The following is a 14,962-nucleotide window of genomic DNA, read 5'->3' on the forward strand; positions in this document are numbered from 1 at the left end:
CAAGGGAAACCAGAGTCTGTCCCTGGCATCAGCTGTTTGAGATGAAGCAGAGAGCTATCCTGCACAAGGGGACGTCACCTTTGTTTTCCTTCTCAGGTGTTGTGTGAATTGTCATAGGTCTCATGCTGTATTTGCTTCACTTATTTTTCCTTAGAAACATGGGTTTTGCAGGCTTAGTGTGGGTTCTATTAGAGACACATATAGGGCTTCAAGTAAATTCTTCAGGTGAGGTACTGAAGTTTGCACATTTCTGGACAAAGAGAAAATTACCCAATCTTTCAATGGATTACTGGTTCAGAGTATACTGTTTTGTCACTGTTTTCTTTTATAACTAAAATTATTTTACTTTGTATAGTATGTTTGGCTTTTTCTACTTCATCTCAGAGATGGAAAAGATGAAAAGATTTTGAAGACTTAGATCAAATATACACATTTACTTTAGCAGACTGAAAAAAATTAAAGAGAATATATAAAGAGTCTTATATTAGGAGGATTTAGTTAAGCTATTAGATTATTTTCTTTCTTTCTCACAGAAGCTGCTTGAGTACTTTTTATATCTGAGAGGCTTTAGTCTTCAAAGCTTCCTGAAATGTTAATAAGCCTGAAATTTTTCCTTTTTATTAATGTTTTTGACATGTTTATATTTAGTAAAATTTGTTCTGGAGATATATGCTCTAAACATTTTAAAGCATTATATGTACATGCCTATATAATATTATTGATTTAGATCTATATACATTTACAATACAATATAGGTCTGTAGTGTGGGCTCTAAATGTGTGCTGGCAAAGCAAAAGGAAACTTTTTTAGACTTACATTTATATTGTGATCATTTGTTTATTTGATCTATAGTGTTCGTTTTTCATTTATCTGAACTATTATAAGCCTTTAAGTGAAATTGTAATGGTTAAGACCTTGCAATCAAGTCTATTAATTTTATCCTGAGACATCTGTACTTCTAGCATTTGGGGTTGGTTACAGACGATTTAACCAAAATGTGGTAACTTAGGAGCTGGATGGCCATTAAGCGCATGAACGCATTCAATTATATATTGCAATGTATCTTCCTTTAAGATGTATTATCCCAAATGAGAGATCAGTAACTACTGATAGGAATATCTGTACAAAGTGTGTAAGGCCTTGTAAGACCTTGGAAACCACAGTCCTCTTATACTTGGGCTTACACCACTGTCTGCCCATAGATGCTAACTCATCCATGCTTCCAGGTTGTATGTGGTTACTCCAAATGTGGGAGGGGCTGGGCAGCTCAGTGTTTGGGCTGTGAAGGTCACGCAGGCATCAGGTGCATCTGAGACTCTGCTCAATGTTTATGGCCAATGTAGGCGCTGATCATGAAGACCTTGCAAGCCCTGTATGCTTTCATTTTGGGGAATGTTTTCAGACATCAGATTTTTCTTATCCCTAAACTCAACTCTGTATCAATGATGCACGAGTGAAACTACTCTCTTAAAGATCTCCACCGACTTTCTAAACATTAACTCTAATGATCTCTTTGTCCTTGGTCTTGATATCTCTGCAGATGTGAATTTTTGGTCATGGTTTTCATCTTCAATCTATTCTAGGATTGCATGTTTGCCTGAAACAGGCACACATTTAAAATTAACTCAAGAAAGGAAAAATGTAATGGAAGGGTTTGGGTTGTCTTGTGGAACCTGAGGGCAGAAAGTCTAGCTAGGCCTCATTCATTCATTCAGTATTCACTGTCTTCTCTAGTTGGTACTGGAGATAAAATGGTCAACTTGGCAGATATAGTCTTCATCTACACTAGACTGTGAACTCTAAAAGGGTAGGAAATCTGGCTGTGTGTTAGTAAATCAAGTACTGATTGGGGGCTACAATGGTGAACAAGTAGCTTTCTGCTTTGGGGTGCTTTGTTGTCCTGAATGATCTCTCAGCAAAAGCCACCTCTTGGCTCTACAGGACCTTTCAACTCTAATATCAATGAATTAAAGTATCAGATAATTATTTAAAATCCCTGGGGAGAGGATAGGGTTGGCCCACCTTGAGTCCGATGCCTATTGTGACCCAATCAGCTACGGTCAGGAGGGTGGCATCATATGGTACTAATACAGTGGTTAGAGCCACTGGTCCAGCAGGGACTATGAGGAATCAACAATTCTCAGAGAGGAGTTTACACCACAAATTGTACACAGATTTGAATTCCATTGTAGTACTTTCCTGAATCTCCTATCATGCTTACTGTTTCGTCTTTCCTTCTTCTCTCCTAACTGTGGCATTTGTCCAAAGATCTCCCTTGACTCTTTTTTCTCAGTACTCTTCCTCTTGAAATTTCATAGCTTTGAGGATCACTAATATGTAGGTGAATCTGAAATCTTTATTTCCATATCTTATTCACTTCCTAATGCCCGCCTCACGAGTCTATTTGGATTATAGACCTCTCCACTTGGATGTCTCACAGGTAAATCATAGTCAGTTGTCCAGAATGGCACAGATCATCTGCCCAGATTCCTCCGTCTAATTTTTCTTGATGTCAGCTCTCTAGAACTAATCATGAAGTCTCAAAACCTGGAGATTATCTGTATGTCCACCCTCACAATTTCTTTTCTCATATACTATTAGTCATCAAGTCCTATCGATTTAGTCTCCACCTAATCTCTCACATTCATTTACTCTTCCTCGTTTTATTGTCCAAACTGCAGTTCAGTTATTACTTCTTACCTGAATTTGTTGGAATAATTGTCCAACTGTTTTCCAGCAGTCACTCCTCACTCCAAACCTTTCAACGTGACTTTCAATTTAGTCATCTTGTACAGCAGTAATCTCATTGCTCCTCTGCAAAATAATTCCCTCTTAAAATTTATCAAATATAACTCAAAACTCTATGTATAGTATAGAATTAGTGCCCACTTTAAGAAAATCTAAAATACCAATCACACTTAAACAGAATAGAAGTTTATTTCTCTGAATGTAGTCAGTTCAGAACTGATATGGTGATCTGGGAGCAAGTTCCTTCCTAGTAGCTGCTCTGCTGCACATGGCTTACACTTAGGCCATCTCATGGTCCATCATAGCTGCTGAAGCTCCAGCTATCACAGTCATATTTCATGTAGCAGATAGAGGAAAGGCAGACAAAGGGTTTGTGCCCTTTTTCAGGAGACTTCCCAAAACTACTATCTGAATTTTACATACATTTTACTAGCTGAAGCTTAGACATTTGGGCATACCTAACTGCAAGAAAGAATCTTTTAGTAGGAAGAGAATAACACTGATGTAGACAGCTATAAGTCTCTGCCATAGATCACCATTCAATGCCATTTGTGTTTGTCCTCAACCTAGCATTTCCATATTCATTTCCTATCTTGATTTTAAGCATTCAATCACTCTATGTTAGGTTAAAGTTCATCATTTTTTTCCCCTTTGTTCCTATTTGTATTAGTTAGGGTAAATTTGAAGCAACTATAAAAGAGGCCTCTAATTCAGTGGCTTAAGTAGGATAGAAGAAGCGTATTTATCTGACGTATGAATGGGTCTAGGCTGATAGGACAGCTCCGCTTTCGGGGTCAGTAGGAAACTCAGGACCCTCATTATCTCATAGGGTATTGTGCTCTTCTGCCTAATCAAAGCTGATTCATCACTGTGTTTGTGTTCTAGTCCCCTGGAAGGAGAATAAATAGCATTCTAGGGAAAGTAGCAAGTCTTTAAGTTAGAGGTGACCTGAAATCTGCATATATTACATCTGCTCACACCCCAGTGGCTTGGCCATGTGGCTATATCCAGCTGCCAGAAAGACTGGGAAATATAGCTGGGTGATCATTTGCCTAAGAAGAAGCAGAGAAAGGATTTTGAAAGGACAACTGCTATTTTGTCACATTCCAGTTCCTGTCTATCCTTCAAGGTACAGCTCAAGTGCCATTACTGCAAAGAAGCTTCTTCTGAATCTTTAACCCCAAACAGTAATGCTTATACCTAGCAGTTATCCAGCATTGACTATGTGCCAGAACTAGACTGTGTGTTCTGGTTTAATGCTTTTCAAAATTCTACAAGATTTTGACCTCATGTCCACAGATGGAAAATTATAGCTCACACAGATTAAATGATTAAGCAAACAGTGTAGGACTAGGAAGTGTTGGAATCATGATCTCTACTACTGAACTCCCACGGAATTTTATCTCCTTTTTTCAGTATGTCTCCTTGATGTTACATCATTAGTGATGTGTCTCACTTCCCTCCTAGATTGGGAACTTCCTGAGGCCAAGCCTGGTTCCTCTTCTAACCCTCACTGTATCTAGCAAAATATCTTATGTATAGGAAGTTTTCCTTAAATACTTACTGAACAAATTAATTGTCAGCTAAAAGAAACTTCTGAATTCACAGATAATCTAAGTAAAGGGTCAGTTTGGATTGGGTATCCATACAATCAGGAGACTTCAGAATATTTTCTTTACATGTAAAATTAGAATGATGCTCTTTATTCACCACCTGTTCCACAGGACTGCACTTACACACTGACAGTAGATCACATTTTTCTTTGTAAGATCCTTTGATATTTTGAAGAAATTGGAATGTGTGAAGCTAAAGTATATTTTCTTTTCAAATGTCTGTATTTACTCTTTAAAGTGTCCTTGTGCTTCTTATTAAATATTTTATGTATCATTAAATGTGTTAATTTGTATAGTAATCTCAATTTACTTGTGATGGACTAGAAATGGTTAAAATAGCTATATGTACTTCCCATTAAATATTTATTGACATGAGCTACAGGAGACCAATTAAGAGACTCAATATCTATACAGAAAGCTAAAAAGCACTAGATTTCCATATTTTCAATGATTCAGCACAGGCCGAGATCCATGTTGAAAAATAATTGACAAAACTAAAATTAATTATAAAACATATTCTAAGCATAGAAATTGAGTTAGATATTATTTTTATCGTGAGGCTTTATTTTGCTTTAGAAATAAAATGATGTAAATGCATTTTCCTCAAAGCCTATGAAAAAGCTAAGATAAAATACCTAATTTGAGAAAATATATTTTAAAATTTGTATTTGAAATCCTGGATATTGTGTGTGTATGTATATGTTTGGGGGTGTCTGTGGTTGGTAGAGGGAAAAATATGCTTAAACTGCATTGACTACTATTTTATTAAGAGGAATGCGTTTGACATTCTTATACGGTAAAACATTCTGAGGCATCTTCTAAAAAGAGCTAACTGCAAAGACTGGGTCAGACAGTTTATTTCAAATATTGGCTCTGTTCTCTTTTAAATCAATGACCTTGAGTTTGATACTTAACCACTCTGATCCTCCTTTTCCTTTTTGTAAAACAGAGAAAGTACATTTTAGTATTTATAAGGCAATCACCAGGTGTTCACTAAGCAAATTGTGTATACAGCAGTAAGGAAAAACTTAAGAAAATCAGCTTAAAGCAAGGAATCTAAGAGAGATACACTAATACTAAGTTATGGAGAAGATTTTTGTAGGCTTTAGAGTCAGATCTGAGATGAGTTCTTGGCCCTTTGTAATTGTGTGACCTAGGGAGTTTCTTCATCTCCATTAGTACCATCCTCTGCCTCCCTCCACCAAGTCATCATCATCTAGTTCCTGCCATTCTGCAAAAAGCCTCCTGGCCAGTGTCCCCCTTCTGCTCTCTGAAAAACAGCCTCAGTGATCTCTTAAGAATGCGAGTGAAATTTTGTTATGCTCTAATTTAAACTCTGTAGTGTCTTCCCATTACATCTAGAGTGAAAATCAAACTCCACCCCGTGGTCCAAACTCCTGGAGATCTAGTCCCTGGCTGTCTTCCTGACCTATCATCAGCCTCTCCTTTGTCTCTGACTCTTGCCTTGTTGGTCTCCTTCTCATCTCAGCTCAAATGTCTCTCCCTCAGCATCTTCCCTGATCGTCTAACATAAAGGATCCCCTTCCCTGCTACTCTGTTCTACACCACTCTGGTTATATCTTCACGTCACTTACCGTTCACAGGAATCATCTTGTTCATTTATTTGTTTTCTTGTTTATTGTATATCTGTTCTCCCCCAACAGAGTATACCATCTGTGAGGCAAGTGACTGTGCATCAGTTTTTGATTGACTGTTGTTTTGTGTCTTCTTGCCTAGAAGAGTGCTTGACTCACAGCAGGTGCTCAATTAATACAGAATGAAGTAACAAATGACTTTATTTCAAAGTGATTTTTGTTCACTTTCCATTCCTTATCTGTCAACACTTCTTTTTTTAAAGTACACTTTATTGTTTAGAACAGTTTTAGATATAATACTGTTTAGAACAGCTTTAGATGATAGTTTTGAACAGTTTTAGGTATTGTTATTGTTTGAATAGCTTTAGATATATAAGAAGATAGTACAGAGAGTTCCCATATACCCCGCATTCAGTTTCTCCTATTATTAACATCTTACATTAGTATGGTACATTTGTCACAATATTGAACCATAAAGATACATTACTATTAACTAAAGTTCATCCATTATTCAGATTTTCCTAGTTTTTCCCTGATGCCTTTTTTCTGTTCCAGGATCCTATATAGGATACAACATTAAGTTTTGTTGTCATGTCTCCTTCAACTCTTCTTGGCTGTGACAGTTCCTCAGACTTTCCTTATTTATGACAACCTTGACAGTTTTGAGGAGTACTGGTCAGGCATTTTGTAGAATGTTTCTCTATTAGAATTTTTCTGATGTTTTCCTCATGATCCATAACTAGGGTTATGGATTTTTTTTGTGTATGAGAAAGACCTCAGAGGTTAAGTACCATTCTCATCACATTACATCAAGGGTACATACAATCAGCACAATTTATCATTGTGGATGTTGACTTTGATCACCTGGCTGAGGCAGTTTGTCAGGTTTCTCCACTGTAAAGTTATTCTTCTTCCCCGCCTTTCCATACTCTTGGATGGAAGTCACTATGAGCAGCCTATCTGAAGTAAAAAAACAAGTTAGAATCATATTTCTCAACATTTTCAACAGTAAATGGCAAATAGATTATAAATATAAAAAATTATTATAAGAAAATATAGGTGTCTATTTGTATATGATTTGGGTCAGGGACATCATCTAAACAAGAAACCCAGAAATAATGAAGGAAAATGGAACCATATATAAAGGCAGTCATGTGTTGCTTGACCATGGGGACATTCTGAGAAATGCGTCGAGTTATTTCATTGTTGTCTGAACATCATAGAATGTACTGAGGATTATTTTTAAGAAACAAAAGACTCAGAAAGTTTTTCTTGTTACCTCCTCCTTAACTGCATAGAAGAATTCAGATTAAAAAAGCCTCTCAGAAGTGAGCTATCACCTTAGCATAACATGAACTAGTTGGTAGAACAGGGAGGAACCTAGAAAAGCCCATTTGAAGGGCTCCCCTCTGTGTTCTGTTTCTATGTGGCCAAAGAAACACTTGTTTTCTAAACTTTTGCTCCTTTTCACCTGCCTCTGAATCACCTTCCTTCCCTTTGAAGTCCCTAACTCTCCCCACCCCCAACATCTTCTTTCGTCTTTAGCTCAGAATGGTATTAAAGGTGAAGGCTTTGGTCATTTTAGCAATTTACTCAGTTTTCCTGGCTTTCTCCTATGTATATGTGTTATTAAACTTTTGTTTTCTTTTCTCCTGTTAATCTATCTTATGTCAATTTACCAGGAAGGGTAGAGGAAAATTTCTTCCTCCCTTCCAGTAGTGAATAGATGGTATAGTCTACTACATACCCAGGCTATATGGTACTAATCTTACAGTACTGCCCTCGTATATGTGGTCTCTCATTGACCGAAACGTCATTATTCGGTGTGTGACTGTATGAAATTTTAATATATGGCCAAAGTTAGCATAACAATGAAAAAACCCAAATATTATACTGACATAAAAGTACCTGCAAAATTTTAATATGATAATCATGCCAGTTATCATTGAGTATTTAGCATGTGCCTGTTATTCTTCTAAGTACAACACATATATTATTTCACTTAACTTTCAAAACAACCCACAAAAGATGTATATTTATTTTTCCGTTTTGCAGACAGAGACATTAAGGCACAGATAGGTTAAATAAACCACTTAAGGTGACAGATCTAGTAAGGGACAGAGTGAGATTCAAACCCCAGGCAGTCTGGCCTGTGCACTTAACCTCCTGGGACTGTGCCCTTGACCACTATACAATATTGCCTCGAGTTGATAGAAAAAAGACAAAAATCCTAATAAAGAAAAAAAATGAACAAAATATATAAACATGCACGTCACAGAACAGAAAATGTAAGAATGAATGTAAAGTCATTCTTACAGGAAAAGATGCTCAATAATACTAATAGGGAAATACAAACTTTAAACCGCAGGGAAATACTATTTTCATCAATTAAATTGGCAATAATTAAAACAACTGATATCATCTTGTTCTGGTGAGGATGTGGAAAATGGGAATTTTCATGCTTTACTACTATGAATATGAATGACTAGAATGTTAAATTTTTTTGTGTGTATGTGAGGAAGATATTAGCCTTGAACTAACATCTATGCCAATCTTTCTCCATTTTTGTATGTGGGATGCCGCCACAGCGTGACTTGATGAGTGGTGTGAAGGTCTGTGCCTGGGATCCAAACCCATTAACCCTGGGCTGCCAAAGCAGAGTGTGTGAACTTAACCACTACGCCACCAGGCTGGCCCCTAAAAATATTTTTAAATAATGTGTTATAATTAAAAGTACATATACTCTTAGATCTTGCCATTAATGTTTGAAAGCTTTTTTTGTAAAATGTTAACACACAGATGGAAGAGTATATAAAAATAAATATAAAGCTTAAAAATTATTATAGAGCAAACACTTGTGTACGCACCAGGTGAAGAAGTAAATCATTTTCAGAAGTCTCTTTTGTAACTCCTTCCAAAAAGATCCCCTTCTTTCCCTGATAACATTCTGCACTCGCCTACCTTTCCTTTGGCTTTCTTTACAGTTTTATGCTTTATATCAATGGAATATTATAGCGTGTATTCTTGTGTGTCTGGAGTAATAGTATGTTTGTGAGATCATCCATGTTGCCCCTATAGCTGCAGCTTGTTTATTTTTATTTCCTTAACACTGAATACCCACTCTTGGGTCTTCTTAGGCTCAACGAGACAGACTCATATGATTATGATAGGCTGCACTCACCATTGACGACATCATTTAGCAGGATACAGCACAGGAAACTCAACACGCCAGCAGAGTGGCAATTGTTTACCTCCTGAGAGAGTTCTTATAGCAGCCCACACAACATAAGATAGTGTGTGAAGACTAGGAGCTAGTCTTCTTTAGCCCGTCCAAATGATTGATCATGTGAGGACATAAGACTCAGAGAGCTGGTGCAGTAGATACACAGGCTGTCCCAAAGTGAAACCACTGACTTTTTTAAAAACAGATTTATGGGTTCCTTCAAAGAACGTGCACTCTGGGAAGCCCAAAGGCTCTCTTCATCAGGTATTTATAGTTCATTCATAGCCCGCCTAGTCCAGATGTAGTGTACCAATCAGGTCATTTTTACTATAAGTAGTGGCTCCAATAACACAGATGACATCCACTTTTACTAGGTTTTCAGGGGACTAGAACTAGAAAATTAACCCAAGTTTAAATTTGTCCATTGGAAAGGAGAGAATGTTTTGTTCAACCTTTATTCACAGACATAGCCCACTTTTTGGTCCATGAGATGGAGAATTGGTTTGATTCCAGATTTTAGCTCTTATGAAAAGTGTTGATTTGAGCATTCTGTACATGTCCCCTGGTGTACAGGTGCACACACTCTATTGGGTATATATTAAGCACTGGGATTGCTAAGTCAGTGAGTATGTCTCTCTTCTTGGCAGGTAACACTCAGTTGATTACCAAGGTGGTTGTACCAATTTACACTGCTACAAGAAGCATGTGAGAATTCTGGTAACTCCACATCCTCTTTTAAATGTTAGTCATTTTGGTGGGTGTGGAGTAGCATCTCATTGTGGTTTTAATTTAGATTTCCCTATTTATGATGTTAATAATAATTTCACATATTTATTGTCCAACTGCATTTCTTCTTTTGTGAATTACCTGTTTAAACCTCTTCTCCATGTTTCTATTGTTTGGGAGTTCCTTATGTATTCTAGATATGAACACTTTGTCAGTTATATGTGTTGAAAATATGTCCTACCACTCAAAGTTTTGCTTTTAATTCTCTTATGATGTCTTTATATAAATATATTTATAAGCAGAGTTGGTAATCAAAATATTTAACTATCGATATAGTGTGGAGATTGATAAATTGGAATAGTGTGCACTTGTTTACTGTTGGCCCCATGTACAAGAAGTACAAGAACTTTTTTTTAAATTACAGCATCATTTAGTGTGGCAAAAATTATACATGAAGTAATGAAATGCCAATACAAGAAGTAATAGGAAATATCAGTCAATAAAAGAATTGATACATTTGTACATCCATGTTACTGCATATTAGTATCAATTGAACTTGAGGAATATCTGATAAATTTGATGAAGAAAGCATGCTGCAGTGTTGTATATGTGGTTCCATTTATTAAAATAGTGTATATAGGTTGGTCAATGTTTGTGAGCATTGAGAAAGATATGCAAGGACTCACACTAAACCATTAGTGTTGGCTATTTCTGATGGGTAGAATTGGAGGCAGTAGTGTTGGGAGGCAATCTCTTAACTTTTTCTTCATGCATCTCTGTATGTTTTGTTTGTTATAAACAGCACTGTTATGTTAATATTTTTAAAAACCTAATTTCTAATGAAATTTATAAAACATGAAATGGATAAAGGGTCTACTTTCTTATAATTCCCTTAGCACTTGGTACAAATGGGAAGATTAAAGCTATTTTGTACTCTTCATGCAGAGTAGGTCCATGTAGATCAAAGATACGTCATCCTAGGTGACTATTGAGAAAGAATTTTCAACCAACCTTCACCCTATCTATCTAATCAGATATCTCCAAGAGCAAGAGTACAATGAGAACAGGATATCAAGAATGAAGTCAATCATTTCAAAATGCCCAATTCTAGCAGACTTTCTGAGTTGTAACACTTCAACTCTTCCTCTATTTTATTATAAGCTCCATGAGGGCGGGGTTGTTTGTTTATTTTACCATTGTATCCCCAGTTTTAAGCTTAGTGTCTGATATATGGGAGATAGTCAATAAAAGCTTACTGAATAAATGCCCATTTTAGGATGGCAGTTTAAGAGTTGGCTATTTCATTAATCATTGTTCACTGGGATGTCTGTTTGGTTCTAGTTTTCAGGGCACCATGGCATTACCTCTGCTTATCCTGTGATCATGTGGTACTGTCATTACATTTGCATACATCTGTCTCCCCAGTAGGACTCTGAGTTACTCAGGGAAAAATCTGATTTTTATTCTTTTTTTCCCCCGTATCCCACAGAACAACTAATTTAGTACATTATGAATATAGTAAGTTGTTAAAAATGTGTTTTATTCTTGCAGATCACTCTTTCTAATAGCATGACTCCAACAATTATTTGACACACAAATAAACAACTCATTAATTCTATTACCTATTCACTATTCCTCCGAGGTCACTTTTGATCCCACATGCGTCATAAATTCTGTGGTACATCATTATAATCACTCTACTCATTGTCTTGCATACACCTTCAACTTATTTTTCTTGTTTCTCTTTGAAATACTTGTCTACTCTCTCTACACTTTCCCCATGGGATCTTTTCAGTTCACAAGACTTTAAATACCATATATGTAGTAATCAATCAAAAATTGATGTATCTAGCCTGAAATTTTCTCCTGAAATTCAAACTCATATATCCAACTGCCTACTCTATGTCTCCACTTGGATGCCCATGGTCATCTCAAACTTAACATGTCCAATACTGAACTTATTCTCTAACCTTACCCCAAATCTGCTCCTGTGGCAGTCTTTCCCATGTCAGTAAATAGCAATTCCATCCTTCTAGTTACTCAGTTCAATCATGATTCCTTTTTTTCTCTCATGCCTAATTTCTAAATCATTGGGAAGTCTGGTTGGAGCTAATGTCAAAATATATCCATTATCCAAACTGTTCTCTTTACTTACATTTCTATAATCCTGATCGAAGTCACCATTACTCTCACCTAAGCGTACATGTGCTCCCTCCCTTGCAAGATCCCATCTCCCCACACTCCAGCTCTCAATGCAACATCCAAATGATCCTGTTAAAATGTAAATTGAATCATGCCACTCTTCTTATCAAAGCCCTGCAATAGCCTCCCATCTCATCCAGAGTTAATCTGGCTACTTGTCACCTCTCTGACCTTACAACATACATCTTTCCTCCCCTGCTCACTTTACTCCAGCCACAGTTGGACTGATTCTACTTGCATGGAGGGAGTAAAGGCTTAGCTTAAATTGAACCAACACTGATTTATGTGAGGAGATACATCAGTCTTCAACATAACTGAAGCTGTGCTGGATTTTACCTGTGAAGAAGGCCTACACCAACAAGACTTCTGGCAACCATTTTAGAAACTTTTTCAGAGGCTACGAAATTCTTTGACATCGTAAGAATTATGTTTCTCAATCCAAGGATATGATAAGATCAATCTAGGAGGCCTGTGCATATATTTTTTATTTTACTGATTGTGTGTGTGTGTGAGAGAAACATTCTTATTAAGGTAAAGTACTTGTTTAGGAAATAGTTACACTTAACCACTGGAAGTTGATTAATTAAAATTTGGAACTGATAGCTATAATTATTGATTTTTTTTGTTTGTTTAGGCCATTGTTTTCAGTCACAAAAGAATTCATCAGGAGATTCAACCAAACAAAAAATCCAAAAGAGAAGGAAGAAATTTTGGAACAAGCTAGAAAAAACATTCTCAGATGTAAGGTAATGGCACACTATTTGATTACTTAGTATGTGAACTTTCTCTTCTAGTTGGTGGGTGATTATATGTTCTAAGATATTGAAATAAAAAATAAGAATACAGCTTTCTTTAATTATAAGTAGGCATAGTTAAAAAATTAATGCAAATTAAAGTTAAAGCTTATAACCAAATAATTCAATGTCAAATGGCTTTTTGGATGAAGAATCTCCGTAAATCATTAGAAAATATATCTGTCAACACTAGCCTGAGAGCCAGCAGCAAAATCAAAGGTTGACAAATAAATTTTTGATTATGAAAATTCTACTTTTTCCTTAAAAGTTTACTAGGATATGATGTGTCCCAAAGAGGAAAAAAAATTTCCTAAATCTTTATTATACATGTACAAAGTACTCTGTTCTTTAACAAACTATTCACTTAACTTGTAAAAACAAGTTCTTTAAGAGTATACCATTAATTCCCAAATTTTTAAAGACATATCAAAGCAGAACAGGAAGTGAAATAAGTCCTTGTTTTGCCTTTCCTACATTAGACCCCATTTAAGTTTGGCAGAGAAATAATATACATATAATTTTGCTTTAATACCGAATAATTCATGAAATAAAATTTGCACAAAACCAGGGCATAAATTAAGCCATCTTTTTTGTTGTGGTCGTTGTTACTTCCCAGTATTTTGTTTCATGATTGCCCATATATTTAAAAATTTGAAAAAAACCATGATAAAATTTGATTAGAAAAATGAATATACTCTTGATAAGTGTACCAGAAAGTGTAGTCTTGAAAGGTACCACAAATTAGATTCATCAATGAGCTTCTCTCCGATTGGCCAACTTCTCCCTTGGGCAGCCCCAGGAGTGGTCACATTAAGAGAAGGGGGGCAATCTTGATACCTCTGTCCGCTTTATCTTTAGTCCATCCACAGTGAAGGAGCCAGAGTTTTCCAGCAAATTGGCATCAAGTTAATTTCTGTTGAATCACATTTCTTTAGTATACTTTTCCTTCTAAAATCAGAGATGCATTCTCTTGGAAATGGGATAGAAGTAATCCCTAGAAAGTAAAGAGTGAGAATTATTTTCAGCAAATAACTAATGATATTACTCAGACTATTGACAAACATTCTCTACATTTTAACTAATACAGTTTACGTAAAATGTCAAAAAATAAAAATAATAAAAGCAAAACTATAAAGTGTTCTACAACTCTGGCCACAGAGCATCAGCCTCATAGAATGACTTCCAGAATGTAACTAAGGGATAATCTAAATTAATTAATTAATTGATTTTTTAAAAGCTGCATATTTTGGTTTGTCTCTTTCATGCTTCCCCGTAACAGAGAAAATTGGGTCTCGGAACCTTAGGCGCTGGGAGGCAAGTTCATCTTCCTACAGCATGGACTGAAGTGGTATATCTGGCTCAGTGCAAAGGAGAAATCCAAGACGGTATGTGCTCTAACTAAGGTCTTCTTAGTTACCTTATGTGTTTTCTAGATTAGCAGTGAAGGCATAATTTGAGACCTTTAAATATGTAGAAATTGTGCAGGAGCCAAGGAAATATTGCCTTTCTCTATTGAAATACCTGATAATGTTTCATTATGAAAGTCCCTTTTGTAATTTTGAATTTATGAGTTTGACTGCTCGACTTTTTAATTACAAAATTGTTTTAAAAACTTTTGCTCAGCATCATCTTTATTGCTTTTCTCTAAAATTAGGAACAAATTAAAAAGTAATATAAAATGTCGTTTAGTGATTTTCAATTACAATAGGCACTATACTTTAGAGAAACTTGTTTCTGCATTTTATAATTCTTACTCATGAAACATTAACCAAATGGCCATTTGTTTTTCACTTATTTTAAACAGCCGTTTTACTCATTACCTTTCTTTGATCACTTCTCATTTATGTGTCTTCTATCGAACCACCACCCTCAACCAATCTAAAAAAGAAATTAAAAAGCATTGTCTTTAAGGAGGTAAAATTCCTTCTCTCGTTGTCCTAAGTTTTATGTGTGTACCTTTTAAAATGAGTTTTAGAATGTTAACCATATAAGGTCACAAAGCATTTCCCCATGTAAATTGGGTTTTGTAGTGCTATCTGGGAGTTTTCAAGCAATAGGAAG

The 14,962-nt window shown here is 35.9% G+C and overlaps 1 protein-coding gene across 30 annotated transcripts in view; it reads left to right on the forward strand.

Moving 5' to 3' along the window:
* Positions 1 to 14,962, forward strand: part of TMEM232 (transmembrane protein 232) — a 182,369-nt gene that overhangs the window by 20,780 nt on the left and 146,627 nt on the right. For all 30 annotated transcript variants that reach the window (XM_023617875.2, XM_023617886.2, XM_023617884.2 and 27 more), the window contains 2 exons: positions 12,742 to 12,853; positions 14,181 to 14,286. In XM_023617875.2, the coding sequence (XP_023473643.1) occupies positions 12,742 to 12,853; positions 14,181 to 14,286 (218 nt within the window). The remainder of the gene's footprint in view (positions 1 to 12,741; positions 12,854 to 14,180; positions 14,287 to 14,962) is intronic.

The sequence above is a fragment of the Equus caballus genome, chromosome 14 (assembly GCF_041296265.1).
Source record: "Equus caballus isolate H_3958 breed thoroughbred chromosome 14, TB-T2T, whole genome shotgun sequence".
NCBI lineage: Eukaryota > Metazoa > Chordata > Mammalia > Perissodactyla > Equidae > Equus > Equus caballus.